This window comes from Tursiops truncatus, chromosome 8 (genome assembly GCF_011762595.2).
Source record: "Tursiops truncatus isolate mTurTru1 chromosome 8, mTurTru1.mat.Y, whole genome shotgun sequence".
Taxonomy (NCBI): Eukaryota; Metazoa; Chordata; class Mammalia; order Artiodactyla; family Delphinidae; genus Tursiops; species Tursiops truncatus.
In genome coordinates, this window is record NC_047041.1 from 105,054,132 (window position 1) to 105,072,000 (window position 17,869).

A 17,869-nucleotide genomic window follows, 5' to 3' on the forward strand; every position below is an offset into this window, starting at 1 on the left:
GATTTTATTACCACAAGCTTAGAAGGGTTGGCCAAATTATGTTTTACTGGGATTTTATTGTAGTATTTGTAAATCTTTTCAGTACTTTGGGGTTTTTTGTTTTGTTTTGTTTCTTTCGTAGCTGTATTTGTCTTCTTATAATTTGAGGTACATACACTGAAGTGTAGTTTTTTGAAAGGATGAGCACAAGGGATTTGTGACAAGTAAGGGACAGGAGTTTTGTAAAGTCCAGTCTCATGCAGTGGAGGTTGTCACACCAGCCAATGGGACAGTCGCTCAGTGATTTTTTGCTAGCTGCTGCTCCGTGTTGTAGCCTGGAAATGCCTTGTTGAGTGGAGAATGTGATGACGTCACCAGCTCACCTCACCACCTGAGCACCTGAGTCCAGCGTTTTAGAAACACAGGAACCATTAAGTAAACATTTTTTGGATCCTTCCCTTTCTTGGCATTTGTCTTCTGTTTGGTGGCTAATTGTGTGACCAGGTAGGCGTGTGAATAAACTCCTGCCAGGTTATGTAGGCAAGTAATAGTGTACTTAAGAAAAACTTAACTGTAACAGAACATACGTCAGAAAAATTCACAAAGCATAAGTGTACATCGCAGTGAATTTTTCATTAAGCAAACACACTCTTGTAACCACTGCCCAGACCAAGAAATAGAACATTACCAGGCTTCCCAGAAGCCCCCTCCCACCCACTCCCAGTAATTGTCTCCCAGAGCTAACTGTGGTCTCGACTTTCTACCGTTGATTAACTTGGCATGTTCTTGACTTTGTGTAAATGGAATAAAGTAACGTGTATATTTTATTTCTTGATTCTTTCATTCAACATTATCTTTGCGAGCTCTATCCATGTAGCTTTGTTCGTTCTCATCTGCTATTTAATAACCCAGTGTATGAATGTACCATAATTTATTCTTTCTGTTGTTCATGGGTATCTGGGTTGTTTCTAGTTTTTACAAATGCTGCCCTGAATGTTCTTGCTTTTTGGTACAGATATGTATGTGTTTCTGTTGGGTGTGTTCAAAGGAGTAGCACTGCCAGGTGATGGAGTATGTTCAGCCTTAGTAGGCTCTATCCAAGGTGGTGGTCGTGACCGTTGTCCTACCTCCCGCAGTGTGTGAGCCGTTGGTTGTTCTGACCCTCGGTATCGGCAGTTCTTTGGTTGTAGCTGTCTGGTGGTGTTGAGTGGTAGGAACTCAGTGGGGTGGGGACTTGCTCCCTGATGGCCAGTAAACATCCCTGGCGTTCGTTGGCCATTTGCTTACGTTCTTTGGTGAAATAGTTGTCTTTTGCCCATTTTTTGATTGGGTTGTCTGTTTTGTTTCTTACTGATTTGAAGGAGTTCTTTTTATATATTCTGAGTACATATATGTATGGCAGGTTTTTTTGGGGGGGTGTTTGCCTTTTCACTTTCTCAGTGGTGTCTTTTAAAAAGCATAATTTTTTATTTTAATGTACCCCAGGTGATCAGTCTTTTCAGTAATATTTAATGAGCTTTGTGTTCATTGAAAGATATCATCACGAAGTTGCATGAAGATGTTATCCTGTAAAAGCTTTATTGTTTTATCTTTTACATTTAGATCTGTAATCCATCTGAAACTGATTTTTGTTTATTGTGTGAGATAGGGGCCAGGCTTCATTTTTTTTTTTTTTTTTCCTTTAAGTGTATGGCTATCCGGTTGTAATTTATTAAAAAAAGCATCCTTTCCCCAGTGTGCTGCAGTGTCATCTCTGTTGTAAATCAAGTGACCGTAAGTGTATGGGTCTGTTTCTGGACTCCCCTCTGCTCCATTGATCTTTTTGTCTCTTTTGCACAAATGCAACGCTATCTAAATTACTGTAGATTTAGTCAGTCTTCATATCTGGTAATTTAAATCCTACCCCTGAGTCATGATTCAGTATTGCCTTGGCTAACCTTGACCCTTTGCGTTTTCAGATAAATTTTAGAATCCACTAGGCTGTCTTTCCCCAGAAAATGTGCCGGGATTTTAATTGAGGTTGAATTTAATTTGTAGACCAGTGCGGGGAGAAATGACGTCTTTTTAATATTGTTCTTAGAATCCATGAACACAGTATATATAGTCCTCCATTTATTTAGATCTTCTTTAATTTGTCTTAAAATTTTACAGTTTTCTGTATGTCTTATGCATGTTTAATTAGATATCTCATATTTTTGATGCCATTATAAATTACTAGTATGTAGAGATAGAATTAATTTTTCTGTATTCACTTGCTAAATCCATTTATTTCTAGTAATAATTCTTGTATTTTCTATGTATACACTGTTATGTCTGCAGATAAGTTTCTTTTTTTTTCTTTCCAGTTGCTGTAACCCTTTTTCTTTTTCTTGCCTTATTGTACTGGCTAGGATCTCCAATACAGTGGTGAACAGAAGTAATGAGAATAAATATCCTTGTCTCATTCCCAGTATCAGAGGAAAAGCTTTCACTATTTCACCATTACATATGATATTTACTGTAACTTTTCTTTAATTTTTAAAAACAATTTATTTATTTTACTTATTTCTTTGGCTACTTTGGGTCTTCGTTGTTGCGTGTGGGCTTTCTCTAGCTGTGGTGAGCAGGGCCTACTCTTCACTGCGGGCTCCTCACTGCAGTGGCTTCTCTTGTTGTGGAGCACAGGCTCCAGGCACACGGGCTTCATTAGTTGTGGCACGTGGGCTCAGTAGTTGTGGCTTGTGGGCTCTAGAGCACAGGCTCAGTAGTTGTGGTTCATGGGCTTAGTTGCTCCGCGGCACGTGGGATCTTCCCAGACCAGGGCTCGAACCCATGTCCCCTGCATTGGCAGGTGGATTCTTAACCACTGCGCCACCAGGGAAGCCCTACTGTGGCTTTTTTGTAGATATTTTTATGAAAATATGAAAAATTTCCTCTTTGCTAAGAGTTTTTTAAAATCATGAATTAAAATTATTACATTAAATTTTCTTAATTATATTTTCTGCAAATTTTAAAACAACCAAGTGATTTTTCTTTTATGTGGTGATTTAACTTTTTAAAAAATTTTGTGATTCTAGAATAATCCCAACCTGATCTTGATGTATTCTCCTTTGGTTGGATTTTATTTGTTAATTTTGTTTAGGATTATTGCATCTGTATTCAAGGTCTGTAATTTTACTTTCTTATACTTCTTGTCCTTGTTGGGTTTTGGTATCAAGGTTATGCTCGTCTCATAAAACAAGGTGGAAAGTGTTCCTTTTTTACCCCCAGAAGAGTTCCTGTGAGATTGGTGTTTTCTTTCTTAGATTTTTGGAAGAATTGATTGGCAAAACCAGCTGGTGTAGGATTTTCATTAAGGGATGGCTTTTAATTTCAGATTTAATTATTTTCATGGAAATAGAATTTTTCTGATTTTATATGTCTTCTTGTGTCTGTTTAGGTAAAGCATTTTCCCCTGCTAGGAATTTATTCAGGCCACCCAAACTTTCCAATTAGTAAGTGTAAAGGGGTTCATAATATCCCCTTTAAAAAATACTTGATACTGGTAATTTGTGCTTTGTCTCTTTTTCTTAATCAGTCTCTCTAGGGGTTTATCAATTTTATCAGTCCTTTCAAAGAACCAACTTTTGGCTTTATTGATTTTTTTTTTAATTTCATATTTGTCCTCTATTTCCTTATTTTGTGCTCCTTTTTCTTCCATTTGCTTTGTGTTTCGTTTGCTATTCTTTTCTCTGGTTTCTTGGGATAGATGCTTAATTGATTTTTAGCCTTCTTTCTTTTCCAGTACATGTGTTTAAGGCTGTAAGTTACCCTCTAAACACCATTAGCTGCATCCCACAAATTTGAATAAGCCAAACTTTCATTTATCTTTTATGTAAAAGTATTTTCTAATTTTCATTGTGTTTTTAAAAATTATTATTTAAAAAAATTTTGAAGAAGTGTGTCGTTTAACTTCCCAGTGTTTGGGGAGGCTTTTCTCCTTATCTTTTTGTTGATTTCTAGCTTAATTCCATGAAGATCCCTATCTTAGTCTTTTTGGGCTGTTGTTACAAAATACCATAGACTAGCTGACTTATAAACAATAGAAATTTATTTCTCATAGTACTGGAGGCTGGGAAGTCCCAAGATCAAGGTGCCGGCAGATTCCATGTTTGGTGAGTCCTGTTTCCTGGTCCCTAGATGTCCAGCTTCTTCTCACTGTCCTCCCCGGGTGGACGGGGGCAAGGGAGCTCATTGCACTTAGGACCTAATCCCTCGCAGAGTCCGTGCCTCCTAATACCATCGCCTTGGGGGGGATGAATTTTGAGGGGGCATAAACTGTCTATCTACTGCAATCCCTAAAGATACCCTGCATTATTTCAATCCTTTGAAATGAGTTGAGCTTTCCTAATGGCCCAATACACATTCATTTTGTTAAGTGTTCCTTGGGCACTTGAAAGCAATGCGTATCCGCGGGAACGCAGTGTTCTGTGTGTATCGGTTAGATCAGGTTTGTTAATCATGTAATTCAGATTCTGGTAGCCACGTTAAATAAAGTAGAAATAGGTGAAATTACTTTTAATATATTTTATTTAGCACAGATATCCAAAATATTATCATTTCAGTGTGTCATCAACATAAGAAAACGAATGAAATATTTTACGCTCTTTCTTTCGTACTAAGTCTTTAAAGTCCGCTGTGCGCTTCCTGCTTGCAGCACATCTCAGTGTGGAGCGGCCACGCTTCCAGCGTCACTGCCTCATAGCTGCACGTGACTGCGTACTGGACAGCCCCCTTCCACTGAGAGATGCATTAAAGGCTCCCACTGTGATGATGAATTTGGCTGTTTCTCCTTTTCTACTTCTCTCCGTTTTTACGTGTTGATATTTTGAGATTATGTTATTAGGTACATTCGAATTTAGAATTCTCCTCGCTAGATTGAACTTGTATCATTATGAAATTTTCCTTTTTATCTCTAGTAACGCTTCTTACTTCAGACACTATTTGACAGTGATATCTGCACATCAGTTTCCTGTCCGTGTTTGCCTGGGTATCTTTTCCTTTCGCCTGATTGTGATTTTATATCTTAACATGTACCTCTGTGAATAGTGTGTAGTTTTTATTTTAATCAGTTTGATAGTTCTTATCTTTTTTCTTTTTTAGTTCTTATCTTTTAATTAGAGTATTTGCTCTATTTAAATGTAATTGCAGTCTTTCAGTTTATAGGTACAGTGTTACTATTTGTGTTCTGTTTGTCCCACCTATTCTGTGTCCTTTCTCTCTTACCTTCTTTGAGAAGTATGAAGTGTTTTTAACTCTGTGTTCCTGTGTCGGTTGTCGGATATACAGTCGCAGACACAGGGCGTGTTTTACAGTTCAGCCTAGGTTCGTGCCTGCCTTTACTGCCCCCCGACACTGCTGTTTGCTTTGATACTCAAACTGCCCTGAACGCCCTCCCACCTCCTGTGTCACTGCTATGATACTTTAAAATGTTAGATATATTTTTGGCATTATCATCATTGTTTTGTACAGTTAATATTGTGATTTATTCTCATAGGTTGCTTTTCACTTGTTTTTTCATATTTCTGACAGAGACTTCTTTTTCTCGAAGAACTACTTCAATATTTTTTTAGTTCATGTCTGTGGGTGATGAGTTGTCTCATTTTCATTTGCCTGAAACGGCTTTATTTTGCCTTCACTTTTAAAAAATAAATTTATTTATTTTTATTTTTGGTTGTATTGGGTCTTTGTTGCTGCACGCAGGCTTTCTCTAGTTGCAGCGAGCAGGGGCTACTCTTCCCCGTGGTGCACAGGCTCCTCATTGCGGTGGCTTCTCCTGTTGTGGAGCACGGCCCCTAGGCGTGAGGGCTTCAGTAGTTGTGGCTCACAGACTCAGTAGTTGTGGCGCATGGGCTTTGTTGTTCCACGGCATGTGAGATCTTCCCGGACCAGGGCTCGAACCCGTGTCCCCTGCATTGGCAGGCGGATTCTTAACCACTGCGCCACCAGGGAAGCCCCTATTTTGCCTTCACTTTTTTTTTTTTGTTTGTTTGTTTTGCCGTACGCGGGCCTCTCACTGTTGTGGCCTCTCCCGTTGCGGAGCACAGGCTCCGGACGCGCAGGCTCAGCGGCCATGGCTCACGGGCCCAGCCGCTCCGCGGCATGTGGGATCTTCCCGGACCGGGGCACGAACCCGCGCCCCTGCATCGGCCGGCGGACTCTCAACCGCTGCGCCACCAGGGAAGCCCTTGCCTTCACTTTTTTTTTTTTTTTTTTTTTGTGGTACGCGGGCCTCTCACTGTTGCGGCCTCTCCCGTTGCGGAGCACAGGCTCCGGACGCCCAGGCTCAGCGGCCATGGGTCACGGGCCCAGCCGCTCCGCGGCATGTGGGATCTTCCCGGACCGGGGCACGAACCTGCGTCCCCTGCATCGGCAGGCGGACTCTCAACCACTGCGCCACCAGGGAAGCCCTTGCCTTCACTTTTGAAGCATGTTTTTGTTGGGTATAGAATTCCAGGTTGGTGGTTATTTGTTTTTCAGCATTTTATAGATGCCAATCCCTTATCTTCTGACTTCCTTTTTCTGGAAAAGTCAGCTCTCAGTGTTGTTGCACCATTAAAGGCAGTGCCGTTTTTCCTCTGGGCACTCTAACATTTTCTTTTTGCCTCAGACACCAGAAGAACTGCTGAAAACCAATGTGTGGTTTTCTTTGTTGAGTCAATGGCTTGATTCTTTAACCAACGTTGACCATTATCTTTTTTTTTTTTTTTTTAAATTTATTTATTTATGGCTGTGTTGGGTCTTCGTCTCTGTGCGAGGGCTTTCTCTAGTTGTGGCAAGCGGGGGCCACTCTTCATCGCGGTGCGCGGGCCTCTCACTACCGCTGCCTCTCTTGTTCTCTGCGGAGCACAGGCTCCAGACGCGCAGGCTCAGCAATTGTGGCTCACGGGCCCAGCCGCTCCGCGGCACGCGGGATCCCCCCAGACCAGGGCTCGAACCCGTGTCCCCTGCATTGGCAGGCAGACTCTCAACCACTGCGCCACCAGGGAAGCCCCCGACCATTATCTTTATAGGTGTTTCTCATTCCCCTTCCTGTCTCTCCTCCACTGTGAGGAGCCCCATTTATATGTACACTAGATCTTTTTAACAGTGTCCTGCGGTGTCTTTTGGGCTCCTTGGATAGACTTTTTTTCCTCTAACTTCTATTTTCTTTTTAAAACTAATCCATCCTTCAGTTCATTGATCCTCTCTTCAGCTGTGTCCGATTTGATGTTAAGCCCATAGATTGAGTTCTTAAATTCAATCACTGTTACTTTCAAGTTCTAGAATCCATTTTGAATTTTGGAAAATTTTCCTTGTGTCAAGTATATTTTTGAACAGTTGAAGTTTGCGTCTGATAGCTCTAGTGTATGGGTCCCCTCCGGATCTGTTTCTATTTCTGTTCTTTTTTTCTCCTGGTCCTATTTGTTGTTACGCCCGTTTTTGTCTTTTTAGTTGAGTGTTGGACATTATGTGTGAAAAACTGTAGCGGTTCTGGGTGATGCTGTCCTCCTTCAGAGTCTCCTGTGACGCAGACCCAGGGTAGGGTCACAGCTCTTGGCTCAGTCGGGGGCTCAGTGGCTGGAGGCTGGGAGTCCTTGTCAGCCTCAGGCTCAGCTGCCTTCACCCACCTTCCCGCCCCCCCGAGGGTGGAGCCCTGCAGGGTCTCCATCTGGAAGCTTCTCAGGGCCCCTCCTTGGCAGGTCCTGAGCACCGTGAGGTTCTACTGCAGCTCCGCTGCTCAGCCAGTTTGTGCGGAGTGTTGGGCTCATTTTCTGTGTCCCCCTTTTCTCGGGGAGCTTAGTCCCTAAAGTCCTGGCTGACTTGTCAGGCCTGTACTAGAATGTTTGTCTTCCCAGCCTTATGGAACTGTCCAGAGCTCTGTCAGCTAGTACCCTCTGCTTGCCTTTTCACTGCGTTTTCTTCCCAGAGTCAGCATGGGCAGATGCCCCGAGGGAGGGAGCGCCCCTCTCAGTCTCCCGCTCCCTCACTGGGTTTCCCTTTTCTTTGGAGTCTTGTACCCTCCAGTTTTGGCTGCCTCAGTACCTCTTTGATGCCTTCAGACAGACTTTAAACATGTATTTTATTTAGCTTTTCTAGTTCTTGGCGGGCTGACCTACAAACTGCTCACGTACATAACTGGAAGTGGGGGAATAACTGGTGTGTTCTCTCCATCTGAAGCAACACGTAATAGTAAATATATTTGATCATCTCTATTTGATGCAGGAGAACAAGGACCACTGGTCCTTGCTTAGTCCCCACTATTCCGTTTCTAGTCAGAATCCCCAGTTTGCCCATGGTCGGCCACTTGAACTTGGAAAGAGGATGGAGCAAGCGGCCCACTCGCCCTGGAGACAGAGGACCTGCACTCTGGCTCCTCTCGCGGCCATTGTCCCAGCCCCGCACTGGTCTCCCCTCTTCCCCTTGCCCTGTGCCAGCCTGGCGGTGATGACGGGCTGGTGGTGGCAGGGGAGGAGGATAAGGAGGTGGGAGGGGTTATGTGACCTTTGTTCTGTGAGTTGATCACATGTGGGTTTTCTTTTTCAGTGTTTAAAAAAATTACTGCTTTTAGTCTTCCTTTCAATTTCATTTTAAAGTTGAAAATGAAGATTTTATTCTTAAAGTTGAGTGTAGTGATTTTACAGTCTTTTTGAAAGCAACAGTTGAGATTTTAAAAAGACGTCTCAGAGAACTCCAATACATAGAACCGAGAAAAGAGAATGTGTTCAGGTTGAATTGTGGGCAGAACCCCAAACTGTGCTGCCACCTCTCCCAGAGTCTGCTGGTTCCCGAGACTGGTGGATATAGGACTCCCAGCACCCTAAGGACTAAGGTCCTAAAATCACAACTTAGTCTGCCTGTGTCAGGAGTGTTGGTTGTCACAGCAGAGGTTTGGGCTGAGCGGGGAGCAGTGTAGCCTGGGCTGGGGGATCGGAGCGCAAGGAGGGTGGAAGCGCAGCCTGGCCAGGAGGGTGAGAGGGGACGGGAGACGATGCGGGACGGAGGAAGGGGTGACACCTGGTGGGGTCTGAGGGGCTGCGGCCGTCAAGGCTCGGGCAGGGATGCCCCTGAACGTCTGCGATGCCCCCTCCACGGCACCAGTTACCTGGCAGCCGAGGGCCGAGGTTGAGAGGCTCTGGTGGGAAGAATCCCCAGCCTGTCTCGAGCACCGCTGAGTTCACAGCGGGGTCCAGCACTCCACTGGCGGTTCACAGTCAGTGCCCCTACCAAGGTTGGATCAGTGCTGCTGAGCTGAAGTGAGTGAGTCAGGCAGGGAGGACTGACCTCAGAACCAGAGTGAGGTCTAAGTAGCTCAGTGACTCCTCTTCCAGGCTGGAGTCTAGGGATGCCCTTGACTTTAGGTGGGGCCCTTCCAGTGAGCTTTTTCAGCAGGTGCAGGTGGCAAAACCCCTCTCCGAAGACCATGGGTATTTCTAGTGTTTTTGGTTTCTGAAACAGTTAATACTGTTCAGTACTACTTTGAAACAGTATCCTTTCAGTTAGTACTACTTTGTTCAGTAGTATTACTTTGTTCAGTAATACTACTACTGTTCAGTACTACTTTGAAACAGTATCCTTGAGCACGGGCGCCTTCCCTCTTCGGCACACACTCACTGCACCGTTGAGCAGAGCCCTCCGGTCTCCGTGGAGCCCCTTGTGACCGAGTTGGTTCCGGGTTCTGGGCTCCTGGGAGACAGTGGCAGAGGCAGAGCTGTATGCAGCCATTTCGTCTCCAGATAGCGGTGAGAGTGGTCACAGTGGTGAGAGTGGGACAGGGGTGATAGTGGTCGTAGTGGTCATAGTGGGATAGTGGTCATAGTGGTGATAGTGGTGATAGTTTTGGCCTCAGTGGGGAAGGATTGACACCATCTGGTTGAAGGTTGTAAGAGGCCATGCTGGTGCTGTGTGGAGGATGGGTGGGGCGGGGCTAGAAGGGATGGGGAAGAAAGCACTGGCGGAGAGTCATTGGGGTACATGGGTTGAGCTGTAGAGTCAGTACTTTAGGCAAAAGTTTTAAACCCCTTGACATCACCCATCTTACAAAGCACAGAACAATGTATGTAATATTTTAATGAAGTGTACGTACTGCTTATGTGTATGATGTATACACTGATATTCACTGAGCGCCTGCTCTGTGTCAGACACTGTTCTAGGTGCTGAATACTCAGTATGTAGGAAGGGTCATGTGGCCCAAGATCTCTTTATTTGTGCAAAGAGAAATAGAATGAAAGACTCTGTGTAGTTCAGTTTGACCAAGTTTGACGCGTGGACAGAACCGCAGCAGAAGCAGCGGCCGGTGCTGGGTGTCTGCACAGGAGGACTCGGCCCGGCGGCTTTCCTCACGTTGCCACGACCCTCTGTCCCCCCCGCTCTACTGCTTGAGCTCACACACACGTCCTCGCCTGGCACACCTCCATTTGGGTGGACTTTGGGCCTCTTGAATTCAGCATGGGCCCAAACCAGCTCTTCCCCACGTCTGTCCCTCCTCCTGAGATGGTACAGTTTTCTGCCGAGTCAGGTGGTCAGAAAGCAAGAGACCACTCGTCTCACCCTCCCAGTCTCCAGGCCCTGTAGGAGGCACCTTTCTTGTCTCTCGGACGCCACCTCTGAGGTCCGCTGGCGAGGTCTGGACCCTCTTCTTCCACCAGGTTGATTCAAGGAGGGGTTGGCCCCAGCGACCTCTCTGTCCCGCACCAGCCATACTGGGTTGTAGGTCATTCCTCACAGGAGATGTTCTGTTTTCCTGCAGTTTCTTTGTAAATATGCTGTTCTGTCAGAGAGGAAGGCCCTTCTTACCCTGTCTTCTGCTTGCTAGCTCTTGGCGCTAGCTCCTGCTGAGTACTTTGGTAGCTAACTCTCTTGGAGAGCCAGTTTGGCCCTGTGTAGAAAGAGCCTCAAAAAACTCCTGTTCTTCTTTCTTTTCCAGATTACTCTTCCATTTATTTATTTATTTTTTAGCATGGATTTTGCAGCTAGACAGGTCTGCATTTTACTTCTGTCTACAAAGTAACTGCCTGCTGTTAGGCCAGTGGCTTAGCGCTTTTCTCTTTTAAATTAAATTAAATTAATTTATTTTTTATTTATTTTTTGTCTGCATTGGGTCTTCATTGCTGTGCGTGAGCTTTCTCTAGCTGCGGCGAGCTGGGGCTACTCTTTGTTGCGGTGCACGGGCTTCTCATTGCAGTGGCTTCTCTTGTTGTGGAGCACGGGCTCTAGGTTAGTGGGTTTCGGTAGTTGTGGCTCGCAGGCTCTAGAGCGCAGGCTCAGTAGTTGTGGCGCACGGCCTTAGTTGCTCCGCGGCATGTGGGATCTTCCTGGCCAGGGATCAAACCTGTGTCCCCTGCATTGGCAGGCAGACTCTTATCCACTGCACCACCAGGGAAGCCCAAGGAAATGGTTCTTATCTGGAGGAAACTTACGCATAATGATATTCACCATAACAGCTTTAAATACGATTTACATTTTTTACTGGTTAGAAAATTATAAGAGCAATACACCAGTTAGAAACCATTTTAAAGTATAAATGATGTGTAGTTCGCGTTCCACAGGGGTTTAACGTCTCCCACTTTACCTCCCAGCCTTACCTCATTTCCCCCATTTTTGCCCTCACTTTGAGAGGGAACGATTTCTGGTGGTCCCGTTCTTGTGGTGGGAGGTGGGCTCACTGGGCTGAGGCGGTGGTTTCTGACCCCTCTTCGTCTCTCTCTCTGCACTTCCTCCTGCTCCCCAGGGACCTTCCTGGTCACTAGGGGACTTCCTAGGACCTTAGCATCCATTTGGCGTTCCTGCCAAATCACTTCTTTCATTGGAAGTTGAGTGATGACTTCTCCGACTCTCGGTCCTCCTTTGTTTATTAATTGATGCTCCTCTTTCAAGAGCATCCCTTTTTATTCTCTTTCTCTCTCAGTCACTGTGGACACTGGATTGGTATTTATTCGGTGTATTATAGTCAGTTATCATTATTCCTTAGATGCTTATATTGTCCCCCTTGGATTGGCTCCTGTGGCCTTTGCCAAGGCCCTGTTAGGCTTTGAATGTTTCCTTGTTTTCTGGAACAAAAATTTGTCCCAGGCCCACTTTGTGTTTTTCCTGCCTCAGATCTGAAATCATTCCTCTGAGGAGCCCTGGTTCCTTTTCGTGGGGAAGTATTTAGAAATCAGTATCTGGAGGCCAGGTGTGCTCATGTCACAGGGGTTAGCATCTTTTAGGTCCTCCTAGGGAACAGAGCTAGACAAAAATATTCATTTTTTAAAAACCGTGGATTTCATATTGGTATTTCCTTAACAAATTAAAATGAAGTCTTTCCCCTTAGTTTATTTTCTATTTATAATTCTTGTCTTACACTGTTTTGCTTTCTAATGATGTTAGCATTATTTTCTTTATCCTATGATATACATGAAATATTTTCAACATTTTAATACCATATTACTATAATCATCCTACTGTATGAAGTTTTATCATTTCTTTGCAATTCTTTGGGGTCTTAGAATAAATAAATGTATCTAAATAATATATAGTTAGAATAATGGGTTTTAAAGCAATGTGAAGTAACATAGCTGCACAAATAAAATTTGATATACAGTTCATTTGTTTCTGTTTATTTTTTTTTAATAAATTTATTTTATTTATTTATTTTTGGCTGCATTGGGTCTTCGTTGCTGCGTGTGGGCTTTCTCTAGTTGCGGGAGCGGGGGCTACTCTTCGTTGTGGTGCGCGGGCTTCTCATTGCGGTGGCTTCTCTTGTTGCGGAGCACGGGATCTAGGCACGCGGGCTCCAGTAGTTGTGGCATGTGGACTTAGTAGTTGTGGCGCAACGGGCTTAGTTGCTCTGCGGCATGTGGGATCTTCCCGGACTAGGGCTTGAACCCGCATCCCCTGCATTGGCAAGCGGATTCTTAACCACTGCGCCACCAGGGAAGCCCTCTTTTTATTCTTAATTTTAGGGTTTGCATTCTTCTTTTGGAGTTAATTTTTTTCGAATACATAAAGCATTTACATGGTTCAAAAATCGGAACTATAGGAAAAGGCATTCTCAGAAATCTTGCTTCTCCTGTCTCTGTCCCACCCAACCCTCACAGGTGGGTGACCATGTCTCCTAGTTTGCCTGAGATGGTCCTGGGTTTTGCCTGTTATCCTGAGCAGTTAGCAAGTGTTCCCTTTCACTCTCAGAAATGAAGCCCAGCTGAAGGTTTGTTGCTTGCTAATGCTAATTAGAGAAGTGACAAAATGTTTCCACTTCGTAGGTTTTCCCTGTAGCTGGAAGTGAGCTCTTGGCCCAGTTCTGCAGGCTTGGATAGCAGGTCCTTGGCAGGGAAGGTCCACCCAGAGAGTCCTTACGCTTGGCTTGCAGAGTCTCAATGTTATTCTGAGGGGGAAATTTCATTTTGCTCTGAAAATAAATTTGGGAGCTTAAAGCGTATCCTGCATTTCCAAGTTTTTCTGCTTTGCAAATGGGCTAGTTATCCCTTCTGCCTGTGTAATTTTAAACCCTTGTCAGCAGTAACATAATCATTGATTTCGCGTCGGTATAAAAGTTTCAGCTCTACTTGAGACTGGTCGATATTTCTGAGCCATTGATCTCTCTTGAAATCGGAAGGTGCTGCTAGAAGCTAGGGCCCGCTCTTCTCCCCACCTTGACAGTCTTTCATGGGAGAACGTGAATGCCAGGTAAGGTCAGGCATCCTCTGTGCCCCAAAACAGAAACAGATGTGGCAGGGGAAGAGTATTTCAAATAGTCTGAGTATTAATTTGAATAGTCTGATGCGGTATTTGTTTTCATGCCAATTAAAATCTAAAGGACTTTATTTGTGACCGAGTGTGAAATCCAGTTGAGGCCAAGGGTTAAAGAAGTTCTGTATAGCACTTTGCTGCTTTGTGGCTCAGCTCCTTTCCCTCCACCGCAGACACATGCTGACGGGGGACTGTCAGCACGCTGGCGTTTCACCCCTGCGCTGTCTGAAGGCATTTTATAAAACAGTAGCGCAGCTCCCTCCTCAAGCCGACAGTGACTTAAACGAAGAGCTTAAAGCAGGCCTGCGGGTGTGCCCCGCATCTCTCACTCGCGGGCCTGTCTCTCTGGGTAGATTCCATCCCACGCCTGCCCCACCACGGACCCCAGGTCAAGGTGGGTGCATTTTCGAGGAAAGCAGCCTGTTCAGGCAGAGTCGGCGGACTTCCGGGCCAGCCTTCCTTCCCTGGTTACTTTTGTCAGTTTCCTCAGAGGTGAGCCTTCAGCGTTGTCATCAGTCAGTGAGGAACAGTAACTGTTTGTTTTTATTTAGCAAGTATTATACTTAGTGTTGGCCATGTGTTAGGCACTGGCCAGGGGCTGTGTGGATGGATGTTTAGGGGGATTAAATGAGGTAATAGCCAACATGTTTTGCCTCTAAGCCTTTTTTTTTTTTTTAAGTGAAGTATAGTTGGTTTACAATGTTGTGTTAGTTGCAGATGTACAGCAAAATGATTCAGTTTTACATATATATATGTATATATATATGTATTCTTTTTCAGATTCTTTTCCCATGTAGGTTATTACAAAATATTGAGTATAGTTTCCTGTGCTATACTGTAGGTCCTTGTTGGTTATCTATTTTATATATACTAGTGTGTATCTGCTAATCCCAAACTCCTAATTTATCCCTCTCCCATCTTGCCCTTTGGTAACCATAAGTTTGTTTTCTATGTCTGTGGGTCTATTTCTGTTTTGCATATAAGTTCATTTGTTTCTTTTTTGGGCTGCGCCGAGCAGCCTGTGGGATCTTAGATCCCCGACCAGGGATCAAACCTATGCCCCCTGCAGTGGAAGCACGGAGTCCTCACCACTGGACCGCCAAGAGATTCCTGTATCATTTTTTTTTAGAGTCCACATGTAAGTGATGTATGATAGCCTCTAAGCCTCTTTGTGTGGATTGTCTCACTGAGGCCTCATAATGATACTATAGAGTATACTTTAATGATACTACAGAGTATACTTTAATGATACTACAGAGTATACTTTAATGATACTACAGAGTATACTTTAATGATACTACAGAGTATACTTTAATGATACTACAGAGTATACTTTAATGATACTACAGAGTATACTTTAATGATACTACAGAGTATACTTTAATGATACTATAGAGTATACTTTAATGATACTATAGAGTATACTTTATTTATTTTTGGCTGCGTTGGGTCTTCATTGCTGCACGTGGACTTTCTCTAGTTGCGGCGAGCAGGGGCTACTCTTCATCGCAGTGCACGGGCTTCTCCCTGCGGTGGCTTTTCTTGTTGCAGAGCACGGGCTCTAGGCGCACAGGCTTCAGTAGTTGCGGCACGTGGGCTCCCTAGTTGTGGCTCGCAGGCTCTAGAGCGCAGGCTCAGTAGTTGTGGCGCATGGGCTTAGTTGCTCTGCGGCATGTGGGATCTTCCCGGACCAGGGCTCGAACCCATGTCCCCTGCATTGGCAGGCGGATTCTTAACCACTGCGCCACCAGGGAAGTCGCCTATAGAGTATACTTTAAACAGTACTAGAAAGCAGGATGCTATTATGTACCCCATTTTATAGATGAAGAAATTGAGGTTGGGGAGCTCCCCAGAGCCCCATAGATCACAGGTGGTGGTCAGTGTTTGCACCCAGGCAGTCTGACTCCAGGGCTGCTCCCTGCAGGAGGAGATGGGGCCGGCAGGATGCCCCCAATGCCCGTGGGGGTGGTCCTGTGAGTGCCAGGGTTTGCTTCTTCAGCAAAGGGTCTCTGTCCCCGTCGGCTCTGCCTGTGGGCGGCGGGCAGCGCCCAGAACAGGAGCCCTCCAGTGGTCCCCACGGCACCTGCCGCCCTGCGGAGCCTCGTGGGGCGAATACGATGGTTTCCTGACACCTAATGCCCAGAATCTTTAAAGTCCTCCGCTCTCAGATGTCTTGTCTAATTCTGTTTCTGACTATTCTTGTGGCTCTTTCACTTGACGAATCCAGGACGTTTAGAGTTTCTCTTTTGTTCCTCATCACCTTCCCCAGAAGCTCTTGCCCGCAGTGTGTGCCCAGGGGTCTACGTGTGCTGTGGACGGCGGCTCCGGAGCGCGCGTGTCCCTCAGCCAACTCTCGGCCCCTGGTGAGATTCACATGCACCGAACTGCGCCACGTCTGGGTGGATCACTGCAACAGTGAGGAAGGAAAGAGCTGTGGCTTTGGAACGCGACAGGTCAGCCGGCAGTTTGCATGTCAGGCTGTGCAAGGCCCGTCTTCTGTCACTGTCTGTGATGCAGGGAGCTGGGTGGCAGCACGGCAGAGCCCTGAGACAGCTTCTGACCTGGTTCCGTCACCGGGTCACCTCTTGGAGCCTCTGGTCGTATCTCTGTAGAATGGGGAGGGGCAAGGGGACTCGACCCTGTAGTTCAAAGCCTTATGGAAAGGAGCCTGTCTCTGGAGGGTCTCCGAGGGGCTGGCGCCCCAGGGAGCGCAGTGCCACCTAGAGCCTCATGTGCCGAGAACCTGCGGCCACACGGGGGTCCGGGGAGGACGGTTGGGAAGCCCTGGGAGCTAGATGGTCTCCATGTCCCTTTGGGCACTGTGACTGTCAGTGTTCTGTAGCTCCTGCACAGCCCTTTACTGTAAGTGGGAAGGAAAGTCGACGTTCGGCTGTGGTTTTCACCGCAGCTGGGGCCGAAGAGTGAGGAGTGATGCTGGGGGCACAGCTGGTCCTGAGCAGACGCTCTGCCCCTCCGGACGTCTCTCTCCCCGGGCCGAGGCCGCGTGCTTTAGCCACTCAGCGAGAAACATCCTGGTGCATTTGGATGGGATGTGATTCCTACCGCGAGTGTAAGAATGGAGGTTTTGTGAGAAGGGCAAGGAATCAGATGATGGGAGGGAAATTGCAAGGACTTTCTTCACCGCGTTTGTTTTTGCCTGTGTGGAGGGAGCCGCTTTTTCTTACTGTGTGAGTTGGAGGCCGTGCTTAACTAAGAGCATGGGCTCTGGGGCTGGGCCCTCACTTTGCCGCCTGCGCTGAGACCTGCTTCACAGGCTGCGGTGACGCCACCCTGAGCGTGTCCAAGAAGCCCTCCCAAGAGTGCCTGGGCTCCGAGCAGAGTGGGGGGCGTTAGCCCGTGTTCTGCAGAGCAGCGTCAGGGAGTGCGGCGATGATGAGGGGCCCCTTCCTTCTGGGTTCCCAAAGTTACTAGGGGAAAAAAGGAGGCAAGTGAAAAAAAAGAAGTTCAAACAATGTCAGCTATAAGATGCACAGAGTAACAGTCTCTGCCCCCATCCAGCGTGCCCGCGGGGTGGGGTGACGTCAGAAAGGCAGTGGCGTTTCTCACGCTCATTCATGCTTCTCACTGAGGAAAATGCGTGAAGTTGCGCGCCGAGGAAAACAAGCATGCTAAGTTGGGGGGCTTAGTTGCAGACTGGGTGATCCATGCAGAAAAATAAATGGCTGTGCACACTCTGAGCAGCTCCCAGCGTCTCGGGGAAGGTGGGGGCGCCGGGCCCGGAGGCCACGAGCCCTGTCCTGCTGTGCGAGGCTCTGGTGAAGCTGCTTGTCCGGAAACTGCACCTGCACTGCCCACACCATCGCCCGGAGCCGCGGATGCATGACCACCTCTGGGCACCGCTTGTTGCTTCCCGTTCGGAGTCTGGGCTCCAGGCCTGTGATTGGTGGGCCTGGGGCTGTTCTGCACTGTCCCCGGATGTGGGAGAGGCCAGGAGAGCAGGGGGCTGGTGCTTCTGCCTCCTCCTCTGGGTCACAAGCCGTTCCTCAAGGACAGACCACTTCCCAGCCGTGGGAAGGGGGCTCCGAGGCTGCGTGGCTAAAATAGATGCCACGTGGCGACAGTATGACCATGCGCGTTGACAGTGTCAGAAAGCAGCGTGGCGTTTGCTTAGGTGGCGCACAGCGAAGACTGCCCGGCCGGG

General features: G+C 46.4%; 1 protein-coding gene across 4 annotated transcripts in view; it reads left to right on the top strand.

Annotated features, from left to right (window-relative positions):
- PPFIA1 (PTPRF interacting protein alpha 1) overlaps positions 1-17,869 on the top strand; it is an 89,356-nt gene that overhangs the window by 2,744 nt on the left and 68,743 nt on the right. For 2 of the 4 annotated variants that reach the window (XM_073809322.1, XM_073809323.1), the window contains exon 3: positions 4,044-4,112. The exons of the other annotated variants lie outside the window; for them this stretch is intronic. In XM_073809322.1, the coding sequence (XP_073665423.1) occupies positions 4,044-4,112 (69 nt within the window). The remainder of the gene's footprint in view (positions 1-4,043; positions 4,113-17,869) is intronic. 4 annotated transcript variants of the gene reach the window in all.